The sequence below is a fragment of the Temnothorax americanus genome, unplaced genomic scaffold (assembly GCF_048541705.1).
Source record: "Temnothorax americanus isolate GAGA-0224 unplaced genomic scaffold, ASM4854170v1 Scaffold32, whole genome shotgun sequence".
Taxonomy (NCBI): Eukaryota; Metazoa; Arthropoda; class Insecta; order Hymenoptera; family Formicidae; genus Temnothorax; species Temnothorax americanus.
This window is the reverse complement of record NW_027509464.1, coordinates 2,044,664-2,069,031: the sequence shown is the minus strand read 5'-3', so window position 1 is coordinate 2,069,031 and position 24,368 is coordinate 2,044,664. Positions and strand designations below refer to the sequence as shown.

The following is a 24,368-nucleotide window of genomic DNA, read 5'->3' as shown; positions in this document are numbered from 1 at the left end:
CGACGCGGAGGGCAATGGATCTAAAGTGGCGGTCGTCATGGCGGAGAAAGAAGAGAGAATGAGGTCGCGAGAAAGGGGGAGAGAGTCGCGGACGGGGAGGGGGCGACGCGGGACGCGGCAGGATAAGACCGCGCTGGTAGACTTATTATTATCCACGGAGTGTCCCGCGCGTGTAATTACTATCGTAATAGCGAGCCGTGTTACCCTCATCCCGAGCGCGTGTATCATCCGCCAAAATAATCCCTTATCCCCCTTCAGCGAGCGAGTCTTACCGAGTATCGAGGAATCCCTCGTACGTCTTGGAACCCATATTTCCTTGATTAAAACACGGAGGAAGCGCGATGGCTCTTCAATTATGAGATCGAAAGCGAAGAGCTCTCTCCGTAAACTTCCGAGACCGAGATCCAATTTGCTAAAAAATTAATAATTTATTCTTATTGCTATTAAGATTTAATATTGTGGGACATTACTGCGTGTAAAATGTGGTGATAATATCTAGTAATTATTATGCGTGATATATAAAGAAATAATTTATATAAAATACGTAAAATTTATCCCTTGATTATCGCTCGACTTTATACGGGAACTTTATATAGGAACGTGTGGACGGAGTCAACGGTCAAAATTGCATTGTGAAAGCGCATCGTAATTCTTTAATTTCCTCGATTACGAGGCCCCCCTGCCCCTATATGCTCCTCTATTGTCGCGTCGCGTTCCGAAAATTCCTATAAAGAAAGGGATTAGCGCGACTCCGCTGGCAACGTTACTAACGACGCCGCGCGCTTCGCCTCGCACATGTGCCACTACTGCCACTGCTCTTTGTAATCCGCGACGAGACAAGCGCCGATCGATAAGCGTGTTATAGGAGGCCGCCCGTTGCCGGTGCAGCGAAGGAAAGTGTTCCGCTCGACGACGGAAACGTCGAGGGAAACGACGAGGAAGACGAAGAGCCCGCGAGCGCGTGTGTCCACTATTTTCGCGCGAAAGGGGGGGGGGACACGATATCATCACGTCAGGTGAACTCTACGTTTTGTCACGCGACGTTGCAGGGAAGAGCCGAGAGGAGTCGCGAAAGGAAATAATTTATCTCTCCACATCCTTTTTACAATTTTTTTCTTTTTATTAAGCGAGTCGTGGCCGTTTATGATAACAATCGAGTAAATAGAAAATGTGCCACTATATACGCGCGGTTGGATCTTTTGTATCTAATAGTAATATTATTCGCGTGAATATTTTTTTACATTTTTGTCGCTCAGCGGACTACGCCGTTACTGTCGCTCTTGAAACACAGTATCAAGCTGAAGCGAGAAAAATACAATCACATAAATAAATCGATAATCAATTTAACAACACCGAATATACGTATCTTTAGAACTACTAAGCAAATTGTTAAATAAAAAAATGTAGTACATAAATTTACGCGAATATATTAGGCACAAAAGATTCAGTTCGACCATATATAGTGACACATTTCCTACTTACTTGATTCTTCTTTTTAAATTCACGTCGCTGTTTCCGCTGAGGAGAAAACCGACTCCGCGAGTCCATATCGGACAATCGGTGAGCGAGCCTCCTCATAAAATATTCGGGGAATAAAATCCACCGATAAATAAGCAAGTAGCGAGCAGAAATAGAAAGGAGGAATTTGCGATCGATGCTGATCTTATTAGCATTATTATTTACGATGCTGCGCGAGAAGATTCACCTGGCCGGCGATGATGTATACGCTTTTGTCTTGTTTTCGCGCGCCTCGGACTGTCCCCATACGGGAGCGATAGATCGATCGATCGGAGACGCGGAGAGGAGACGGAAACGAATAAGAAAAACGGCGCATCCGGCCGTCCGGACGACGCTAAAGTCCGACGACGCCATTTCAGCGTCGCGAAATAGATCACCCGGCTTATCCGGCTTTATGGCCGACGGCGAGCATCGCCGAGTCGTGGAAGCTTTTTCGCGCACGTACCGCGAGTTATTTCAACATAATCGCTCCGCGAACCGCCGGATGGGGAAAGTGAGATAGAGAGAGAAAGAGAGAGAGAGAGAGAGAGAGAGAGAGAGAGAAAGAGAGAGAGAGAGAGAGAGAGAGAGAGAGAGAGAGAGTGGGTGGACTAAGAATCCGCTTCAGGAAAATATGATTTGCTTGATTCACGTGTGTTCTCTTCCCCCGCAAGAAATAAGACGACCTAGATTACGAAATTCTGCGAAATCGTCCGCCCGCTCGTCACCTCGTCGATCTTCTTCGGAGATGTTTATCACCGCGATGATATCCGCGTTTGATGTGCCAATTAATGAAACACGCGGGTCGGCGCCGATAGAAACGAGCTAACGCGACGCGCCTTTACGTGTGCATTCGGCGATTCATACACTTGTTAAATGTTAAAAGACGAAATTTAAACCAATACCTTGAGTTAAATAACATTTCGTTATTTGTAAATGCCTTGTGTGTCGAAATTTATTATTTCAACACAAAACAGTATTAATTTAACTTCATTAAGTTTAGTTAAATTAACGACATATAGAGTGGGAACAGTGGCGACCTACAGGAATGATTAAAAATCATTCCAAATGAGTATAATTTGGACACTATGAAATTACAGTGTTAACAGTGTTACACTATGAAATACAGGGTACACAAAATTACAGTGTTGCATTATGAAATACATGTATGGTTGTCAGTATTTTTTTTTTTTTTTTTTTACGGAAAGACCCTTCTTCGCGCCGTTAGGCAACTTCGGGGAGCGGATAGGCGGTCCTCAGAATTCGGGACGCGTAATCTTCGGCGTAGCGCCGCGATGCTCTCGTAGCGATTCGACGTACTCGAGGGTCGCTGAAGGGGACGTAGATTTCATTGTATGCATCACGACGTAATCGCGCTCCTTTGATGCGACACAACGTCGGGTAGCTCGTCTCAATGCTCCACATACCGAAACGCGCAATCGCCGGCTTTCGACGCGCGCGCGGCGGAATGGCGCGTCCTCGTGTAAACCTCTCCAACCGACGACGACGATGCGCTGGCACCTAACAACGCGTGTATCTATCCCAAACATTGTGCCACTTTGTTGTACCATCACGTCGCGTACGGACCTTCCACACGCGGTTCCTACCGCGCGCGAGCGAATTCCGCACACGTAGCGCAGCGAGCAGTCATACTACACAGAATTAGATCGCCTCGTTGAATCATAACGCAAAATGCCGCCGAAGATGCCGGTGACGTTTCTCCGTTTCTCTAAACGCGAACGAATTGAAAATACAGTCCACAAATGTTGAGAGACAAATTATCACGAAGTCAACTGTTATATTATAAAAGAAACGACTTTAAAAAAATATTGTTCTTTTCAATGCGAGGAAAGAAAATGATTCGAGCAATTTAGCAAATTTCGTTAGCATTCGCGACGTACGCTTCGCAAATAAATGATAACGAACTGGTTCGACAAAATGTAACAAAATAAAAAATAATACGAAATAAAAGCTGTAAACGTCCGAATTCCTTTTTAATATTTCTAAATGTCTTTTTTTTTTTTTAAATCATCTTAATCGTACATGAAAAATTTGATCCCCAAGAGACCCGATTGCAGGCTGCATCACCGGCTTGCATCACCGTCGTTAGGCCGGCTCTGTGATAAGTGATAAGTCTCGTTTGGCGCGCGGGACGTTGCGTCATCTCCGTTGTACGCAATATTTTTATCGAAGCCATTCCGCGCGTCCGGCACATTCCCGGCCCACTCTTCCCCCGGGCTCGTTATTGTTTTTCCTCGTCGTGTCGCGCGTCGCGTCGCCATCCCGCCGCACCGCTTCCGCTCGGCGTATATTTTCAAACGCGCGCACCCGTAGATTTTCCAGGATTTCGTAACGCGACGTTATATCGGCCTGACGCAATCGTGTCGCGCGGGAGAGCGAGGCGGTCCCAGAGCGAGCGCGAGGTCGCGTGCGTGATTGGAGAGTGTGGAGACGCGAGACGCACCTCCTCTCTACCTCACCCCTCGGCACGCGGAGGACGATGAAGCGGAAAAAAGAAAATCACACGCACGAGCCGCGCGTCGCGTCGCGCGGCGTTTCGGAGCTCTAGCCGCGCGCGCGGAGGTAACAACTCGCGACAACGCCGTGACCACACGCCTCATGCACGTGTGGCTGTATAAATAAGCTTTATGACGTCATCCCGCGCGCGGAGAACAGCCGGCAGAGTGCCGGCACGATTTCGCCGCGTTCGTCCTCCACGGCCTCCGCCGTTCCTCGCTCTCTTCTCCTTCGCGTTCCTCCGAGCGCGCCGCTGAATTGCGTCGTTCGCTCCGGATTCACCGGGCTCGAAAATGCGGCGGAGGACGCTCGAGAAAGCGCGGCGCGGCGTTTGCGATAACCGAAATTCAATGAAACGTAAAAATTGGGATGTAAAAAAAAAAATGAGAGACTAAACGAGATCGACTAACTCGAAGTTGATTCTTTCTCGGTAATTCTTTATGATTACCCTCATAATACATAATTATTGTATTTATTAAAGGGATCCTATAGCAAAAATAATTTTTTGATATAAAATCGATTGCCCTATTCTAGATTTTTGCACTTTAATTGTGTAAAAGAGTTTTGCAATTCTGTAAAGCCAATTAAAAAATTTCTTCTAGTAAAAAAATTTTGACGAAAATATCACTACAGGATCTCCTTAACAAAATAGGAAAATCGACAAAATTCATTATCAATCTCTCAATCGTCGAAACGTTTAATGTTAATGATTTAATGAGACGGGACTAATAATAACCGCTTATCAAGAGTGATTCATTAAGAAAAAATCGCGATAACATTCGCGTTGGAAAGAACGGTTTATTTGTTCCGCAACATCCCGAGCCCGTTCTCACACCGATGGCGATGCGCTGCTCATATTGGAGCGGCGCAGTAGATAATCGGTCGGAATAGAGTCTTACGTAATGAGAGAAAACAGATGGGCCGCGATGGAACGCGGGTACTCTCTCTCTCTCTCTCTCTCTCTCTCTCTCTCTCTCTCTCTCTCTCTCTCTCTCTCTCTCTCTCTCTCGAAGAAAACGGCGAAGTGCGAGGGAGGTTTGCCCGTGGAATTAAAATATAGGCTGCGCTATATACGGACACGGCAGTAAACCCATACGCGTAAATAACTGTAACGAGAGGCCCTACATCCGTTACTGCTGCGAATAAGCTTTACGGCCGTCCCGCGCGCAATCCGCCCGCGTGAGCAATTCCCGACGATTAATACTTTTGGCATCAAAGTCGCGATATCGCGACGTCGCGTTCGGAATTTCCAGCCATTCGTACATTCGCGGAATCGCCGTAAAACGCGCGGCAGACGGCGACTGTCGAAACATATATCCGGAATTCGAGGCTACAAATTTTTTTTTAAAGCTAGCAAAATGCGGCAGAAAATAGAGTGTTGCAACCCATTAATTTTGTTCTTGTTTATCTGTTAGTAGATTGATCAGTAAAATAATTTAAATATTTGCTAATTTCAAAAATGAAACTATTAGTGAAAAAAATGTTGGAATTTAATTTGAATAGATAAACTAGATAATATATCTCTGAGTACCCTGGTAATTTATGTAGCATTAGTTCAAGGAACAATAAAGCTTCTGTCGGTTAAATCTTTTTGATTATAACGGTAAACGGTCGCAGTCAATTAAAAGAAGGTCTTGAAATCTCTTTCCGGGCGCGTATATATCTCACGACATAATGGGACGTATCCGCGTTATACTCCGCGTGGGCTTAGTCAAAACCGTTCCGCGCAATTATCCACGCAATTTATTCGCGACGGCACTTCGCGTCGCTTAACATAAGAATATCGGGCGAGCGTGCAAGCTTGTCCCTGAGAGCGAGAAAAACGAGTGGCTATATGAAAAGTTTAAGGGAACGGGAGGGATGTAGGTACGTATAGCGACGAGGGGAAGGCCACCACCGGCAAATCCGCGATAAGTATGCGCAAAATGTATGAGAGATTTCGCGCACGGAGCGGATATATGCTTACAGAGGACCGAAATTCGAGAGAGCGCGATCTAAGCATCGCTGCGCTGGCGGAATACCTGCCGTGGAATTTTTTATATACAAAGCGTGGTGCAAAATAACATACCGTTCCTTTCGATCTTAGAGAAACTTTAACTCATTATATACAGCCTTGGCCAAAATTATTAGACACCCTCATGATCATTATACCGAATCTAAAATAGCAGGAAAGACTTTTATTATTTAAAATTTATTTTATAAATTAGCTTAAAGGAAGTTGTTGAAGCTAAGCTAAGCGATGTTTTATTTCTTCCAAAAATAAATGTTATTTTGAAAAAACTTTATTTTAAATATAGAGTGCCTAATAACTTTTGGCCAAGGCTTTATAAAAACAACGCTTGTTACGCACGTGAGACGTCGGAGAAATTCGAGGTATTTTTAAATCGAAGCGGAATTAAACTCGCTCGCTCTACTAAAAATTAATTAATTATTTTCTCAGTGTATCAGTAATAGTTATGTCTACTTTGTGAACTTTCAATCTGAAACCTATATTTGATGATGGCGAAAAATGTCTAGAGACATTTAACTTTTCTCCTTTCTCTTTCATCTTCTCAATCTTCGAAATATTTCTTAGATTGTACATTCTTTTTTACATTTGGGCTCGCATTCATTCTACGTTTCGCATCGCGCATCGTTCTAAACCTGTTAAGGAGATAGGAAGCTAACCGGGGTTAGATGGACGCGCGAGAGAGGCGGGGGGAATGAAAGCGAAACAACGACGGCGTTTAGAACGTTAGAGATGATGAAGACGGTAAATGGCTGAGAAAGGAGGCGAGTGGCATGCATCTCTCTCGACTCGTCGCGACACAATATAAGAAGGGGAAACCGACGAGAGAGAGGGACGACGATGGTTAAAGAACCGGGCGGTGAGGGGGGGGGGAGAAGAAAAGGGAGTGTAAAACCCCGTACAAAATGTGACATTACCGGGGACACAAGCGATCATTAAGGCCATCCCGTGACTAAACAAAGGGATCATTGAGAGCGACTTAAAGCGGGGCTGCAGGCAGTTTGGAAACTAGTCCGCTCAGTCGCTCGAACAAGCGAATTGTACATCGCCACACTTTCACAGATTTTCTCTCCTGCTCTCGTTCCTCTTTCACTCGTTCTCTTCCCCCCTCCTCCCCCCCCCGTCCACTTGGCGTCCTCCTTCCCTCCTCCTTCGCTCGCGCGCTCGTTCGCCTTTGCACTTCTCCGCATCGATGCACTTCGACCTTTGGACAACGGGAACATCTCCCACGGGTGCCGTGCGGGTTTCCATTTTGATTTCGAAGTTGAATTGATCGCCCGTTCGAGTCTTAACAGCGTTCAAGCGCTATTTTCCGACGAACGTTGAATTTTCGCTCGGGAAGAGGCGCGTACTATTTTCCTGTTATCGCCCTCCATTTGAAAAGTGATAGATCTTTCTTATTGCATTTAATTACGTTCTCTGATGCTAATCAAAGATTGGAAATTACAAGTTATCATATGTTTATCTTTCAGACGGATTTTGTCTATTTTAAAGCTTTTCAAAAGGAGAAACGTAATTCGGAATCGCGAGCATTTACGGTATTGCGTTCCGTTACAAAAAAAAAAGAGACTATGATAATAATCCCCGCCATACTCGCTACAGAAATATAACACCCTATTTCGCGCGATACGACGGTGGCTTAGACTTTCATATACATTATCCAGCGCGCCTCGCTATCAGGTTCAATTGCATACCGATTGGCCCGATATTATCGATCCTCATACATCGAAGAGACGACGGAGCATCACTCGAGCTCGGTGTAACAGCGTATGCACATCCCCCTTCCCTTCCTTTCCCTTTCCCCCCTCTCTCCTCGGGGGTAATCTAATTTCTTACCGACAACGCGACGAGATCGGCGACGGCCGAATGTTGTTAACGTATCGTCATTGAAATCCGATTACATGCTCCGCCGCCGTTCTCGTGCGGACAAAAAGCGGAGGAGAGAGGGATGAGAATAGAGACGGAGAAAGAGAGAGAGAGAGTGGAAGAGTAGGATGTCCACTGCGAAGCGCGCGTATAATTTTCTCCCTTTCTTCCCTTTCTTTTTTTGCGAAACTTTTTCCTTTTTGCACGAGCCCCGATCGTACGGTTGCAATCCCGGGGAATTTATTTTCTCGCCGATCGGCGCCGGGTACAAGGGTGCGCGCGCTTCGTGGTGAATTTACGAGGGGACGTACGCGCGGCAGCGGCGGCGGCGGCGGTCTCGGCCCGAATCCCGGCCGCGGATGCGACCTGTCGTTATTTCCTTTTTTGCCAACCCCGGGTGGGTTGACGCCGGCATCGAAATCAGAATTTTATTACGGACAGGTGTGTGTGTGTGTGTGTTTATGTGTGTGTGTGTGTGTGTGTGTGTGTGTGTGTGTGTGTGTGTGTGTGTGTGTGTGTGTGTGTGTGTGTGTGTGTGTGTGTGTGTGTGTGTGTGTGTGTGTGTGTGTGTGTGTGTGTGTTTATGTGTGTGCCTCGGTGGTTCTAAACCGCGTGAATCACCGAGAGCGGGGAATACGAATAATAAACCGAGGCGACACGGTCAGAAATCTCGCGCCGCGAGAATTATTAAGGGGTCCGAGAGAGAAAGATCCAATTATCCATTTAAAGGGAAAAAAATCGAAAAAATTAAAAATCCGCGCGTCAGAGACAGACAAATAATTGCTTTCGAATATATACGTGAAAATTCGATCTTTCGCGATTTGTCTGCCGGCGATACCAATGAAAGGCCCAACAAATTGGAAATAGAGTCCCGCGAGGATCATGAGTGCTGTAATCGTAACCGCACACACATTTCGCTTTATTGAATATATATTTTTGCGTTATTTTTGCGCACTCGTTCGTGCGGTTAGGTGTCTCATGGCGGCCGTAACCGAATTTACATAGGGTGGCCGCGACGCGCCGGAACAGTTATCGGCTAAATAAACTGGAAAATGGTCCTAGCTCGCGGAAAATGAACTTTGGGGAAATTGCCGCCGGTGGAGCGCCGGGGCTTAATTGAATATATCGTGTTAATTAAGTATCTGCATTCTCATCAATATTAATATCATTTATATTAATCAGGTAGCAATAATGGGTAACGCGGGACGTCGCGCGCAGAAGCGTTTTACCGTTGTAGAAATGATTAGTCAAGTCGCGACAATTAATTGCGTTTTGCGGCAATCGAACGCCGCGAATGTATTAGATCAATTCCGGCATCTGCACAATCGCATTTCACCCCATACAAATGTGGATTACTATTATAATACAGATCGGTTTAATCAAGAGAGAACAATATTATCTATGATCCAATTCTGATTATTCGTGGATTTCAACGTTCTAATTCAATCGTAATTACTAATAACGTAATACCTGAAATCGTATTGATAATGTGTAAACTATTTCGGATTTCTTACTTTATTCCACATGGCGTGCTCGATCATCGATTACTTTCGCGCATATGTATGATCCTTGCAGTATTTTCTTCACGGGCTGCCTTCGCGTCATCTAAAACAGAAAGAAAATATTTTGTTAATTAATGAATCGAGGTAAACTAATCGTGCGACGATTCTCCGATCGTCTGAAGGAATACTTAAACCTATCTCCGATCGTAAAAGTCTATTAAGAGCAGTTATAGAACCGTTAAGAGTGATTATTTCTTTAATAAACATTATAAATCACTGAGAAGGGCGACAACCATCAATTATCATTAAAAAGTGCTGCGGTGTCACGACTGTTCTGATTGACCCTATTAAATATTAGACCCCCGTGGCGCCGGGATCTGTGTCAAGTCTCTCTCATCTGTCGAAGAGACGTAGGCACAGCCCACATTCCGGCCGAGTCATCGCCGTAACATCATCGAACGCCGCATTCGGAAAAAAGAATATCCTCTCCACCTACGAGTAACGCGCGCACGCACACGCACGCGTGCTGCACAGGCAGCGCATCCTGCGCTGCGCGCTTAGAGAGTGTTCCCCAATCCCCGCACGACGCGGGTGGAGAGAATCGACAATTTGACGGATCGATGACCGTTTAACATGCCGGCGGACTTGATCGTCTCTCTCTCCCTCTCCTCTTTCCCTCTCGTCCCCCTCTGCCTCGCTGTATGTACATTCCCGCCGGGATTGCGCGGAGGCGTGAAGGCATCGCCATTATTTATGAGGACCGTAAATCACGATCGATCGATCCGTCAGGTCGATCGCTCGCTCGCTCGCGCGCGAGCGCGTGCTCGCCAAACGCGCTCCAACATCGGTCTCGTCGTCGAGGAAACACTTTGACGAGAGATGCCCGCGTATGATGCAACTATCACGGCTATCACCGTGACGCTAGTGGAATTATACCGGGGCAAACACAATAATATCGCGCGTGCGACATATCCGCGTATACATATGTGTGCCGCGCGTACATATGCATCGGATGTACCTACGTCTCCGCCGACACGGACGAGATGTTATTCTTCGTCGAACGCGTCACTGTCGCTCGCTATTTATCACAGTTTATTACCCTAGCTCTACCGAGAATCCGAGAGGTAAAAGTACGAAAGAGACATGCGCGAGATTTTCGAGATTTTCGTCGATATACAGAGTTATGACACTTAAATTATATATCGAATAACATCCTACCTATATTAGAAAGAAAGTATAAAGATCCAGAAAGATAATATCTATATATTTGTTTTTATAATTTTACCAATGATCATTTGTGATATTTCATCAAGTGTCATCAGCTCACGCTTCGCGACTTCTTCTTTAACAAATAATTTAGTTAAATTGATAATAAGAACGGGACGGTTTTAAAGCGAAAATTATATAATAAAAAAATAAATACTTTAATACAAATACATAAATACAAAATACAGACGTTTCAATTTTAAGATAAGAGAAAAATATATAATCTGGCAATCTCTTTCTTCCTTGCTTTCTTCGGTTTTTCTGAGGTGTCATGTGTCGCCAATTAAATCATCGTATCTTTATCGCGTCTAATTTGTATGGCGCGACATGGCTAAAATAAATAGCAGCGGGGAGAGACAGAAATTTTTATCGATTAATTTGCCATGCTTGGCTTATCGCGTCTTGCCTATACGTTTTGTTCGTTCGTTACTCTCGTCAATTAGGTAAGCATAGGATGGCTCAGATTCTCCGCAGCGTGGAAAGCGCTGTTGCGAACGATACAGAATTCCTGATTAATAGGTGTTTCAGTACCGGCGATTTACGATAATTATGACACCGATGACACCGCGGAGATATACAGTTAATTGCTTAATAGGTGCCGTTTACATCGCTCAATACGCCTTCGGCGATCAAGCCTTCGGCTTTTCCCCGATCAATAAAGCTGCAATTAGCGATAATACACGTGATTTTTCTCGATTAACATCTTGCGGTGGGATAATTGCGAGAGCGCTAAATGAATTTGCGGCGATTGAAATTATATTAGAGTTTTCGAATAATGAATCTTTTCGTGTCACTCGGCGGGCTGAAAGTATGAAAAGAAGCTTTTCTATGCTGCAATTTGCAAGGGGTAACGATCATTATAACACTTAAAACTCTCGTGAATAATGGTGGACGTGCTTAGTCACGTTTTTCTCGCAAATTAAGATAATGCGAGTTTTATACATCACTGTGGGAATTTTATGTATGCACACGAGGGGAGGGGGGCATTAATACCATTTTACGTCGCATTTTAATTGGCGAAAAAGACCGTCTCTCCCGTGTATCATGTTACAATATTTTATGATAATTATTTTATATCGTATCACTGCAACTCGCTTGACTTGAAGGAAAAATAAATTTTATTCAATTACGAATGGACTTTTCTTTGATGGAATTTTTATCCCAAATCGAGATATGTTACGTGCTAGGGGCAACGTTGTTGAATGAGATCGATTTTAACTGAGCAAAACTAGAAACTTAGCAAAGCGTAATATCATTTTCGAATTTCGTTCAATCTAATTCTCCAGGACGTGCGCGAATTTTTCCCGCGTAAGCGAGCAAACTTAAAGAGCGGGTTACTGATAGATTGCCTGACGACATGATGAGTTTGAGGGAATTTTATATCCGCGGAATCTGACCCAGATTCATCCCTCGAAAGCTACAGATTATGAAAATCGTGTTCTAACAAGCTTGTTAGCTCCAGCGGAAGGAGAATGCACCGACGGTCGATTCGTTGTGAGTAGCAGTAGTGGCAGATTTAATAAACAAAATAAACCGATAAACGTTCTAAGCAAGTGTAGGAAATAAGATTTAACAAAAAAAAACAAAAGTAACAGGTTTTTAACATTTTTGTTTACTCGTTTTGCACGTCAATTTTCCCGTTGAGAGATCTGTTGCTCGTAATGACAAAAAATGAATAAATTGATAGGAAAAAAAAATTCTAAATTACTTCCTGAAATATATTTCTCGTAAATATTCGTTGTGCATCAAGATATCAAAGGAAGAAGGATATTAAGGGCGCGCACACCTGTACTCGGGTTCTCCAGACCGCCGCTCACTCCGCCATCTCAAACGGTCCTTCCAGGAGGAACCGTATTTCTCGTTCGAGGGAATTCGGGCCTTCCGGTGCGCGCCGGTGTGCGTATTCCAACGGTCCCATATTACTTAATGCCGCCCGCACCTGCCTCCCAACAGGTGATAGGGCCCCGGGCCGATCCGATCGCCCGTCGTGTTCGGGGCACGTGCCTCCTCGCTGCAGAAACGTGTCGTTATACCGAGTAGCCGCGTATCGCCGGGTACAATCGAATTGCCATAAAAAAAAGACAAATGGAAAAATCGTACGGTCGAGGCGCGTTTGTCTCTTTATAGTTCGGCCGATTCGAATCGATCCCGGCGCAAAAGGCCTTTAAACATTAAACTGCCGTCGTATGTCACTTGCTTCCGGATAAAACAGCGACTCGTATATGTATAGTAACGTACAACGTAACGTATTGTCCTACAACGTATCGTATCGTTTGTACGCGAACAAGTCGTCGTCGCGCGAACATCTAACTAACTAGAGATAAGTGCAACGGAATGCAGAAGAACGATGGTTAGCGTTAGAAACGCGTCGATTATGCCGGAAGTCTCGTCCGGATGAATAACATGGTAGTCGTGCTCTGTGCACGTCTTCTGACAACAGTGTTCAGAGATTCACTAAATCGAAGGCCCCGCGCTCAGGTGGCGCGGCAGGCCCGAGGCGCTGCGCCGTAGCGCCCCGGCGTGGCGCCGTCTCCTCCATTGTGTTTCTGTTGCTCGCAACGACAACACGCTAGCTGGTGTTTTCTAGATAATTTCGGTGTTATTCTTCATCGATGGCTAGAAGTAAGTCGAGAGATCGCTTGTCTGGAGACGGACAGCGTTCTCGGTCCCGTCGCTCTCGCAAGCGAGACCGAAAATCACGCCGTAAATCTCGCGAGACGGAACGGCACGCCCGCCGTCACGCCCGCGAGAGAACCAGAAGCAGATCACCCATTCGAGCATCCAGTCGGACATCTAGCTGTTCCTCGAGCCATCCGCGGTCACCTCCTACCAACCAGGTACTCGAGAAAATTTTCGAAAAGCTCGCACAGCAAGAAGAACGTCTCACGTCCATTGAGGTTAGGACGACCGTGTCGACCGAGCCCGACGCAGCCCAGCCTTCGGCCACGGACCCGTGCGGAGAGGGGGAGACGGTTCTTAGTAACCGGGGCCGCGAACCAGGTATGTTCCCTCAGTGACCCTCGACCCCGACTGTTGTCGGCTTCTTGGCAAAGAGGGGACATAACCGACTCCGCGCCTCTCCGCACTGCTTGACGCAACTAATGCTTTCAGGGTCCCCCGAGGTAACGCAGGACCGTTCTGTCTCCTTCCTGGAAGGGTCGCGAACCGCTCAGGGAGAATCAGCGACGGGTCATGACCCGCTGATGGACGAGCTGTTCGGTCCGCTGGAGAAGCCACCGCCTGACTGCCCATGGCCCTCCGCACTGCTCAACTTTGTCCAAAGCACAGCTCGCAAGGGCTTAGTAGACGAGCAGCGCACTGGACTGCTAAAACAGCACGAGGCGACGGGACACCTCGCCGTACTGGGTCCACCGAAGCTTAATAAACTCCTAACCCCGGCTCTGAAAACGGCAGCCTCGGTAGTGAAACGAGACGAACATCAAGCTTCGGCACAGGTTCAAGTGGCAGCATCCTTGAACGCTTTTGGATCTGCCATCGCGGAGCTTCTGGCACCGGAGGTAAGAGAACAGCTGCCCGAAAGCGTCAATCCAGTACTAAGACGGCTGGCAGAAGGGCTATACCTGCTCGCAGACCATCAATATCGCCTTTCTCTGGCAAGGCGAGCATTCATCAAACCGTCGCTCAGCCTCATGGGAAAAGGCGTCGCGGACGACGCTCCCATCGACGAGTGGCTCTTCGGAACTGCATTCGCGGAGGAACTGAAAGACGCCCAGGCATGCGAGAAAGCGGCGCGTGACCTCCTGAGACCCGCGCCGGTAGTAACGAAACCTAACCCGCAGCCGGCAAGACAACAGCCCGCGAAGCAGCCGGGTCAGCAGAAAAAGACTTCGGGAAAAGGGAGAGCCCCTGCCCGTCAGAACACTTCGTCGGCTCGCCGAGCAGGGGCACGCTCTACATCGAGCCGCTCCCGGAGATCCCGCTCTCGCTCCCGCTCCCGCCGACGCCGCTAGCTCCGGTAAGACTGGGGGGCCGTCTGGCCCATTTCTTCCACAACTGGAAAAAGATAACAACGGATCCCGTAGTGTTGGGGGCTATCCAGGGATACCAAATACCTTTCTCCTCTCCGCCACAGATGAGACCTTTTCTCGACGAACCAAAACTGTCCCCATCAGAGGCCGCGCACTGCGATCGAGAAATCGACCGCCTCTTGAGAAAAGGCGCCGTGGTCACTGTAGAGCCATCAGTGGATCAGTTCTTATCCCCATTTTTCCTGCGAGAAAAATCCTCAGGAGGCATGCGATTCATCCTGAACTTGAAAGAACTGAATTCATACATCTCTCCTCCTCATTTTAAGCTAGAAGACTGGAGGACAGTGGTGCGCCTGATGCTCCCCAACACAGAAATGGCCACGCTGGACATTGAGGATGCCTATCTCCATGTCCCGATCCACCCTCTTCACAGAAAATTTCTCAGATTCCAATGGCGAGGGGTGACTTACGAATTCGCGTCATTACCTTTCGGTCTTTCCACCGCGCCATATATTTTTTCCAAAATCATTCGGCCAGTGGTAACATTTCTCCGCGAAGAAGGATTTGAATCCGTGGTTTACTTGGACGACTTCCTCCTCCTAGACTCGTTCAAAGCCAAGTGCCGTGCCAATGTACGGGCGTACATTAACCTCCTGTCATCCCTAGGGTTCATAATCAACTTCAGGAAATCTGAATTAGATCCAGCGAGGAAAAGGAAATACTTGGGGTTCATTTTCGACTCGGAACGGCAGTCCATCGCGATTCCCGAAACACGTAGGGAGAAACTCCTCAAAATGATAACAGGATTTGCCTCAAAATCCCATTCCACGATTCGAGACTTCGCAGCGATGATCGGCTCTCTCGTCTCTGTGTGCCCGGCCGTGCGCTACGGCCTTCTTTACACCAAAAGATTCGAAAGAGAGAAATTCTTGGCGCTATCAGAGACAAACTCCTACGCGGCGGTAATGCGTATTTCCGAGGTCCTGGAAGAGGATTTCTTATGGTGGCGCAGGACTCTGTCTAAGCCACACCAGGACAATCGCATCTGCACCTGTAGTTACGCGCTAGAAATTTTTTCGGACGCCTCTCTGTCAGGCTGGGGAGCCTCCTGTGGCCCACACAGAGCTCACGGTTGGTGGTCGGAGACAGACAGGGCCCTCCACATTAACGCGCTAGAATTGAAAGCTGCCTTCTTCGGTCTAAAATGCTTCGCCACAAGTCTCCAAAACTGCGAAATACTACTCAGTCGAAAACGTTATCGCAGACAAGGAATCCAGGCGCTCGGATACCGACACAGAGTGGTCACTCTCGGACCACGCGTTCGACGACATCTCTAAGCACTTCGGCCCTTTCGACGTCGATCTCTTTGCCTCACTGCTCAACACTAAATGTGAGCGCTACGTGTCCTGGATCCCTGACCCGGGCTCCTTTGCAGTAGATGCATTCACCTTGTCCTGGAAGGAAATCTACTTCTACGCTTTCCCCCCGTTCATTTTAATCCCCCGCGTCCTGCGAAAAATCGTCGACGACGAAGCGGAGGGAACCCTGGTGGTACCATGGTGGCCCTCACAAGCCTGGTTCCCTCTTTTTCGCCGCCTGCTAATATCCGAACCAATTAGATTCGCACCTTCTGAGTTTCTTCTGTCTGCCCCTCTTAGGAAGAAACATCCAGCACACAGGACGCTTTTCCTGGGTGCAGCCAGGTTATCAGGGAGGCGTTTAGGATCCGCCAGGTACCGGAGCCCTCACTAGACGCACTACTAGCGTCGCTTGCTCCATCAACGCTGAAGCAATATACACGCCCCATACGGGCCTGGTGGTCATTCTGTCGGATACACAAGACCTCGCCATTCTTCCCAAAGGTATCAGAAGTTCTCGGCTTCCTGACAGAGGAACTTGAAAGAGCGGGCTCCTTTTCTACCCTCAATACCTCGAGATCAGCCATTTCATTGCTATCCTGCAACACAATCGGCGAAGACCCTCTCATAAAGAGATTCTGCAAGGGTGCGAGCGTCCTGAAGCCGCCACGGCCCAGATACGATCACATCTGGGATCCTGCTCCCGTTATTTCGAAACTCGGAACATTTTTTCCGCACGAAGACCTTTCCTTGGAGAGAGTCACAAAGAAACTGGCTCTTCTCCTTGCCCTAGGCTCGGGTCAACGCTGCCAAACACTAGCAGCACTTAGACGCTCACAAATTTCCATCACGGAAGAAAAAATGATCATTACGGTCCCCGATCGCATCAAAACGTCCGCTCCAGGCCGCCGCCAACCACTCCTGATCTTTTCGCGGTTCACGGAACGCAGCAATCTCTGTATCGTTAACCTCCTGGAACATTTCCTGCGCCGCACAGAAAACCTACGGCCAGATAACTGCGACAAACTGTTCATCTCGTTCAAGCGACCGCACAAAGCAGTAGGCGTACAGTCTATAAGCAGGTGGATTCGCGAGACGCTAAACGAATGCGGAGTGGACGGAAACTTCACCGCACACAGTACGCGCCACGCTTCCACATCCTTCGCGGCCAAAAAAGGCGTCTCTATAGATCTAATCAAGAGAGCAGCGGGCTGGTCCGCCGAATCCCGAACGTTCGCAAAATTTTACAACCGTCCAATAGTAGATACACACGCCTTTGCGAATGCTGTTCTGTCAGACTAACGCCTTATATTTTACATTACTCATACTTCTTGCATTGCACAACTCCAAATGTGTTAAAAAAAAAAAAAAAAAAACCCCACTGCGGGACATAATAAACTGCATATGAAGATCCCTGACAAGATCAACTCTTTACATAAACACCAGCTACCAGATTCGCTATCCGCAACGATAGGGCAAATCATTCTTTAAACATCTACCATGTTATTCATCCGGACGAGACCCCCGGCATAATCTAAAGATTAAACGAACTTACCAAGTGAAGTTCGATCTTGATTATGCCGGGGGTCTCGTCCGGATGAACTTCCCACCCAGTAATCCCGCCACCTGGAACGACGAGGACTCGCCCATGATTTGCCCCGGTTTTGAATAATGAAGGAGACGGCGCCACGCCGGGGCGCTACGGCGCAGCGCCTCGGGCCTGCCGCGCCACCTGAGCGCGGGGCCTTCGATTTAGTGAATCTCTGAACACTGTTGTCAGAAGACGTGCACAGAGCACGACTACCATGTTATTCATCCGGACGAGACCCCCGGCATAATCAAGATCGAACTTCACTTGGTAAGTTCGTTTAATCTTTAGATTATATAAAATGTGCTTGGAGCGAAGTAAAATTGTTATCCACACGAGATTCGATTGTTTGTCCGGCGTCCCGTTCCCCCGCAGCGTTCAAGTCACATAAATTCACATTACGCCGGACACTTTAAGAGATCCCATAAAATTAAAGCTCCGACACGGTCGGCAGCGGAGCGGCGTTTCGCCGCGGCAACGCGCGCAATACTAACTAGTGTTTTTCCTCCTTGAATAACCAACTGGAATTACACGAGACGATCGTGGCGTCCTTGCATGCGACACCTACATTGCATTATGCTGCAAACTCTCGCGTTCTATCGCGCTACGTCGCGCCGTTATCCTGTTTTCGATCGGCGATTGTGGGACAATTTATTTCTATACACGAAGCTTTTGACAAGCGTAAAAAAAATTTTTTTTATATCGAAATCGAGTTGTAAATATACGAACGTGAATATATATCCGTCTATTCAACTGGTAGCATTCACAGTTGTTAAATAACGCTGTGTGTCGTTGCGTAAAAGAAGAAAAGTGACAAAAAAAATGCATCGCGGTATTTCTCCAAGTGATATAGGCCGTTAAATAACGGCAGCGGCATAAATGCATGTCGAACAAGTTGGTTATATCGAGCAAGGTCGGCGTATTACGCGCGACAAGATTATCCGAATATATTTACGTAATATATATTTACGTAGCTAATGTAGTAATGTAGCTCATACACAATCGCAATAACGTCAGTCAAATATTTGCCGAATGATATATCGTGCGTCGTCAAGTACTAAGCGACCTAAACGAAACGGCTTCGTGCGAACGAGACGATTTTACGCAAGTCTCGGAGATTAACGAATGACAAGATCTCGAAGCCGCAAGAGGCCTCGGCTGCTGCGTTCTCTCGCGAGAGAGAAAGGCAAATAAAGTAACGACAATCAAATTAACAGCACAAATCTCACGCCTCACCGCTCACTGATTCATTGCCTATGCACCGCGCGCTCGCGAGCGTGTCTTTTGCCACCGTGACTATGTAATGTATCAACAATGTATCCAGGTTGGATATAAATACGTGTGAATCATGCGTTACGCAAACTCGCAGCTTCGGAAGGGCGTGCCCGGAAGGTATTGTTTGCCGTTGTATCTCTACATCGCGGTTTTCCTCGCCCGCAGCTTTCGCGGAAAAGTATATAGTTTTGTAGTACGTAGTCCGGTTATCCCCCGAGAGATTGATTGATTGATTGATTTATTTATTTTATGCCATAGTCACAGACTTTAGGCAATTAATGAATAACAAAAGTAAATGTACACGAAAAACAAAATAAACATTAAACTTTGAAATAAAAATGATGATATAAACAAAACTATACTACAATATAATTAGATAATTTCGGCGGAGAGAGAGAGAGAGAGAGAGAGAGAGAGAGAGAGAGAGAGAGAGAGAGAGAGATCCCAAGTAAGCTTCGCGTTATTTCAGTAACATCTGCCGTGCCTATTCGTGTCGACACGTAACTGTCACACCATATGTTTACGAAGCAAACAGTAGATTTTCAAATAAAAACGGTGATTTCACTAGAAAAGGACAATTCCGAACATACGTCGCTCTTTTTTCGACGTATATATCTTCAACAGCTAATCGGTTAATGTAACAATGAAAGCAAAAGATCATCGAGCGAAGACGCGCTAATGTAAGATGCAGCAGATAATAAGACAAGGAAATGTATCGTGGGCGAACTGTTAATTCTTCTCGGAATGGGAGCGCAAAATTAGTAAGGCGAACTGTTATTGCGCGGAAATACTCGGATACGCCATAACGTCAACTTACAATCGGTTGCAGAATCCTATTACGTAACTGGATTATAATAGTCTTCATTAATCAACGAATCTTCTCTCCCGCGACTCGACGATCGGAAGAGAAACCGGCCACGTTCGTATACTTTATATGGAGTTCTTGTCTCAAAGCTAGGTAAACTCGATTTCAGTCTATAAATCGAAAGCATAGCCCAAAAGCATATAAGCCAATTTCAGTTCAAAGGGGCAGATTCCTAATTCCACTTTTACTTTCGCCTTCAATCTTGTCCACGGCGTTAATTCCAGTTTCCTATTGCAAGAAAAAGACGAATTCTAATTCAGGAAGTTACAGCGAGCGAGTTTTTCGCTGTCCTAGACAGCCTGTTAACCAACAGCGAATTCTGCTACAAATTCTTGTCAGCAGTTCGCGAACTTCAACGGCTCTTCCCGGTACACCGCCACGGAACGGATTCGTATTTCATTGAAACGAATCTCGTATTTTCGCAAATCCCACTTCCGCGAGTTTCCGTTATTAACCATTTGCCTGATGCATATTCTTTTCGATATAAGTAGACGGACCAAGTATACGAAAAAAGGGTTTATAAAAGTTTGTTTCTTAATAAACTTTTATTTCCCATGAAGTCGGTCAAATTAATGCAATAAGGATATTTTAAAAAGAGAAGCGAAGAAAGAGAACCGAATTGAAGACACTTTCCTTCACGCAAAGATAAATTAAGAGACAGCGTGCTTTAATACACCATAGAATCTAGATGCAAAGCATCGTATTACATTTATCCATTAAACGGCGGTCCTCGTAAACAGGAGTGCACAAAGGATTAAGAACGCTCGGAGCTTCGTCGCTGGAGAGTGGATAAGCGCTTAATAATAAAACTTATTAAGTGATTTTAATTTTAAGCCGCGCAAAAAAGTTTTAATTGTTCGAAGGTACGAAAATAATTACGTTAATTGAAATGAAAGTATATCTTATGGATATTTATATTTATATCGCGGAATAAAACTTTTCTCGCGGAATTTCTTCCCTTCTCGCCGAAGCTTAAGCAAATAAGAGCGCCATGCACATGCATGCACGATCGAGAGTTTTCATGGTTAAAAAGAAAAAGAAACGCTACAAGCAATCTTCCCCAAGATCCGTTAACGCGCGGGCTCAGATTGGTAATTGAAACACATTTATTACACCTCACTTACTCGCGTTACTGACAGCCGAGATTCAACCGCAGTTTTTACTTCAATGCCGAAGTCATTCATTTCGTCGTCGCACAGCCGAGTCGACCATTTCCGAGCACACAAGCACAACGCGGCTTACACGCCTCCTCTCTTTTTCTCTCAGTCTCTGTCTCTCCCTTTCTCTCTCTCTCTCTCCCTTTCGCCTTTTCTTTTCTCTTCTTTTCCTGCTCGAGCTCTCAAGATACGAAACTAGACCCAAGCAACCGTGGTAAAAGGGACAGGCAGTGACGCGCAATTGCGGAATGAAAGAAAGCACGGGCGTTATCGCCAAGGACGCCGAGTAACAGAATATCGGCCGATAGAGTTACATTCGGTATCCGATCTACTACGAACCCGATAAAGCGGCCCGCTCCGGATCCCCGCGCCTTCCAGAAAATCTCGCACTTTTCTTGCGGAATACAAGTCAGGCGTGAAAGACAAAACGGCGGAATGTCAGACGTGTGTTTCTCCAACCGGCTCGGCGAGTGTGCCACGCGATCCTGCTTAACATGATTTTTCGGTCTCTATCAAGATCTTCGTGTTATTTTTCTTTTTTCACACTGTTTTCAAACACGTAAATCTCGCCGCTCTAGCGCTTTCGAATTCGAATGCGCGATATTCTCGGCGCGCCTCGGATACCGCATTTACGTGCACAGGCGCGTGAATCACGTGCATCGACGGTACGTCGGCGTTACGCAACGCGTAATCGCGAGCGGGACGAGACGTACACGCGTGTGACGGACACGCACACGTCGAGATAAAACGTATGCGCGGCGTGTGCGTATATGTACATTGTACCGGCGTTGTAGATCCCCGGTTTGTTGCGATGCGCCGTTTACTCCCTCGTGTAACAGCGACACGTATATTCGTCGTCGTCGTCGTCACACGCGCCCGCAGGCCTCCGCTCGCAGGCGTCGTTACCGTTTTTCCCTCCTTTTGTGCTCCGCTCGCCGTGAATCCCCGACGACGAGAGCTCCGGCTCGTCAGGGACACGCTTATCCGAGTGCTTGAACGCCCGCCTCGCGCACACTCGCGCGGCGCGAGTGATTTAACGAATTTTCTTCCGCACCCGAACTTCGCGCTGTCGCTGGAGAAAAAAGGAGCGAAAGAATGGAGGAATATGAGAGCGGAGGAAGAGCTCCGAGATAAATGGCGAACGGCGATGATATCGGTCGCGGCGCGTTAATGTATGCGATCCGAGAGAGAGAAAGAGAAAGAGAGAGAGAGAGAGAGAGAGAGAGAGAGAGAGAGAGAGAGAGAGAGAGAGAGAGAGAGAGAGAGAGACAGGGACGTCAGGTCTTTCAATCACACTCTCGCGATTGTGGCGATTGTTCGATTCACTCGAAGAAGCGGGGCTTGTATTTTCAGGAAACACTGCGAATCGAGTCGAATACGAACGCCACTTGCTTCGAGCACCGTGACTGCGAAGCGCGACCCGAACGTTCCTACACAGTATGCAGATATATTTTTCTCAATGTCGAAATTTATCTAACAAATAATTTCCCGTCGATTCCCAGGTCGTTTCGCCGGGAAGGCGAGATCCGTTCCACGCACGATTCACCGTCGAACGATCGATTCGAACGAGCCATCGTCGTCTCGTCGTCATCGTCGTCATGCGGGTAAGCGCGCTAAATCGCGCCACTGAGGAGGACAACAATGAGCGACTCTGTAATTGTCGGAACGAGAGCGATCGAGCGAAAGAACATAATGCGCGCTCTGTGCTTACCGTGACGAGCGATTCCTCCTCGTTACGCTCATGGACCCCCGTGAATCACTCGACGCGCGAGAAACGGCGAATTAGCGCCGCCGATAGACAAGAGCGTTAGTCACGAGGATCGTTAGTCACTCGACGGGCGCTCGCCTCCATGCCTCTTGCTGCCTCCTTGCTTTAGAAACATCGACGCTTTCATTTCTCTCGAGGAGAGACGGAGAAGATGCGTCTAAGTCTAGGAGGCCAGGCAGGGCCGTAAATCCGTACAGAGTATCGTTCCGGTTGGACGGCCGGCGCCATCAAAACGTTGCTAAAGTCCCCCGTTTGCTTTCTATCCTGACACGCCATGTCGTTTTAATCTACGTACAATCGAGTTTTTTTTTTGCGGGGATAAAGACTTTGTCCAATTATTTTTGTATACGGATATCGAGCGTAGAGATATGAGAAATACATCGATAACGAGCGTAGGTGCCTTTTAAGGGGACTTAAGAGCTGACGTAGTCACGCTAATAACGTTATTGACTGAAGAATAATACGATATTAATGATAAGATAAATGGGTTAATTATAAAATTGGTCGAACCTATTTGAAATTTTATATATACCTACTAGCATATTTTTGCCAATAATAAGTTACTGCATTATTTAGAAATTAATTTGAAAGTAATATTTATTATCAAAAACCTTTTTCGTGATGACGAAGAATATACTATTATAAATACTTGATGCTATCGCGAGTGAGCCGATCGCAAACTGTGACGATACGTTGTTCATCCCACATGGTTCATGGAACATTCGGTTGCCTGGACGAAAGCTTTAATAATAGTATGAAATCAATGTGTATTTTGAGTGAAATGTCAAGGTTCCATATTATCGGCTACAATAAATAGATGGTTTACCGAAATCAGTATTTCATAACAAAATTATTTCTATAATACTATCACCCCCACACATACTTAAATATATATTGTGACAGAATCGATTACCACGTCGTAAAAATTGTATAGCATTATGCCCAAAAGAATCGGTGACGTTAATTTAATTGATTATCAAATAATTTACTCTATCATTGCGGAGAATCAATTATAAGGCGATTATTAATTGCCGCATAATCGCGCAACACTGCAAAACAACGTGATGACCCCCTCTGGAATATATTCCTTGTGACCTCGATCTATGGGTTCGCGCGTAGGTAGAATCCTCCATCTCGAATTTGTCCGTCGTGAGCTAGGCGCGACCGAGTTTATGAATCATCGTCAAGCGAGCCGAAGGGGATACCGCCGCGCCGCGCCGCGCGGCTCCAGGAGGAAACGTCGGAACGAGAAGACGCGGACAGATAGTAGCTGTATTCCGTTTCGCGAGCGGAGTCATACCGTGAGAACGGAGAATTACGTAAGACGCCATCGCGGCGCGAAGATCGTCGCAGTCGTGCGCAACCGCGTGCGAGAACTATTAAAACGCCGACATGGATCTAGTAATACGATAATTACAAGCCTTGTCCACGCTGTAAACGCGTGGGTGGCCGTAATCGTTCGTACAACCGCTATTTATGCGCGGCGTAATCGGCCTCAATCCGCTCCGTTCCGCTTTTCTTACCTACGTTCCCGTAATTCCACGGCGCGAGGAGTCATCTATACGAAGTATTTTCATCCGCTTCTTGCACGCGGATTCCTATACGCCAGCCGCTCGATCCCGCTTAACAAAAACCGTCGCAACAATGGCATGGGAAATCGAATGACCAACATTTATCACCTCGGTCTTTAGCGCGGCCGATCTATTAACGAT

The 24,368-nt window shown here is 46.7% G+C and overlaps 1 protein-coding gene and 1 long non-coding RNA gene across 14 annotated transcripts in view; one reads left to right on the top strand and one right to left on the bottom strand.

Moving 5' to 3' along the window:
- LOC143901140 (uncharacterized) overlaps positions 1-24,368 on the bottom strand; it is a 153,772-nt gene that overhangs the window by 6,598 nt on the left and 122,806 nt on the right. For 9 of the 11 annotated variants that reach the window (XR_013257988.1, XR_013257984.1, XR_013257993.1 and 6 more), the window contains one exon: positions 9,403-9,493. This is a non-coding gene — a long non-coding RNA (uncharacterized LOC143901140). Of the gene's footprint in view, positions 1-272; positions 413-9,402; positions 9,494-12,442; positions 13,027-24,368 lie in introns of those variants that run through there. The other 2 variants (XR_013257985.1, XR_013257991.1) reach the window with 2 other exon arrangements.
- Positions 13,217-23,774, top strand: LOC143901130 (uncharacterized). 3 transcript variants are annotated; one of them, XR_013257982.1, is made up of 4 exons: positions 13,217-13,656; positions 13,768-14,632; positions 16,304-17,861; positions 22,391-23,772. XR_013257982.1 is itself a non-coding variant. In XM_077413114.1 (2 exons), exons 1-2 carry the CDS (start codon positions 13,269-13,271, stop codon positions 14,625-14,627), a joined length of 1,248 nt encoding a protein of 415 aa, XP_077269240.1. In that variant the 5' UTR covers positions 13,217-13,268; the 3' UTR covers positions 14,628-18,404. The 3 variants fall into 3 exon arrangements, 1 of the variants encoding a protein (XP_077269240.1); XR_013257981.1 differs by having other exon boundaries at positions 13,768-17,861; positions 22,391-23,774; XM_077413114.1 differs by lacking the exon at positions 22,391-23,772 and having other exon boundaries at positions 13,768-18,404.

Coding starts and splice junctions, on each gene's coding strand:
- LOC143901130 (XM_077413114.1), top strand. CDS start 13,269: ATGGCTAGAAGTAAGTCGAGAGATCGCTTGTCTGGAGACGGACAGCGT. Junction 13,657..13,767: donor TAACCGGGGCCGCGAACCAG/GTATGTTCCCTC, acceptor TAATGCTTTCAG/GGTCCCCCGAGGTAACGCAG.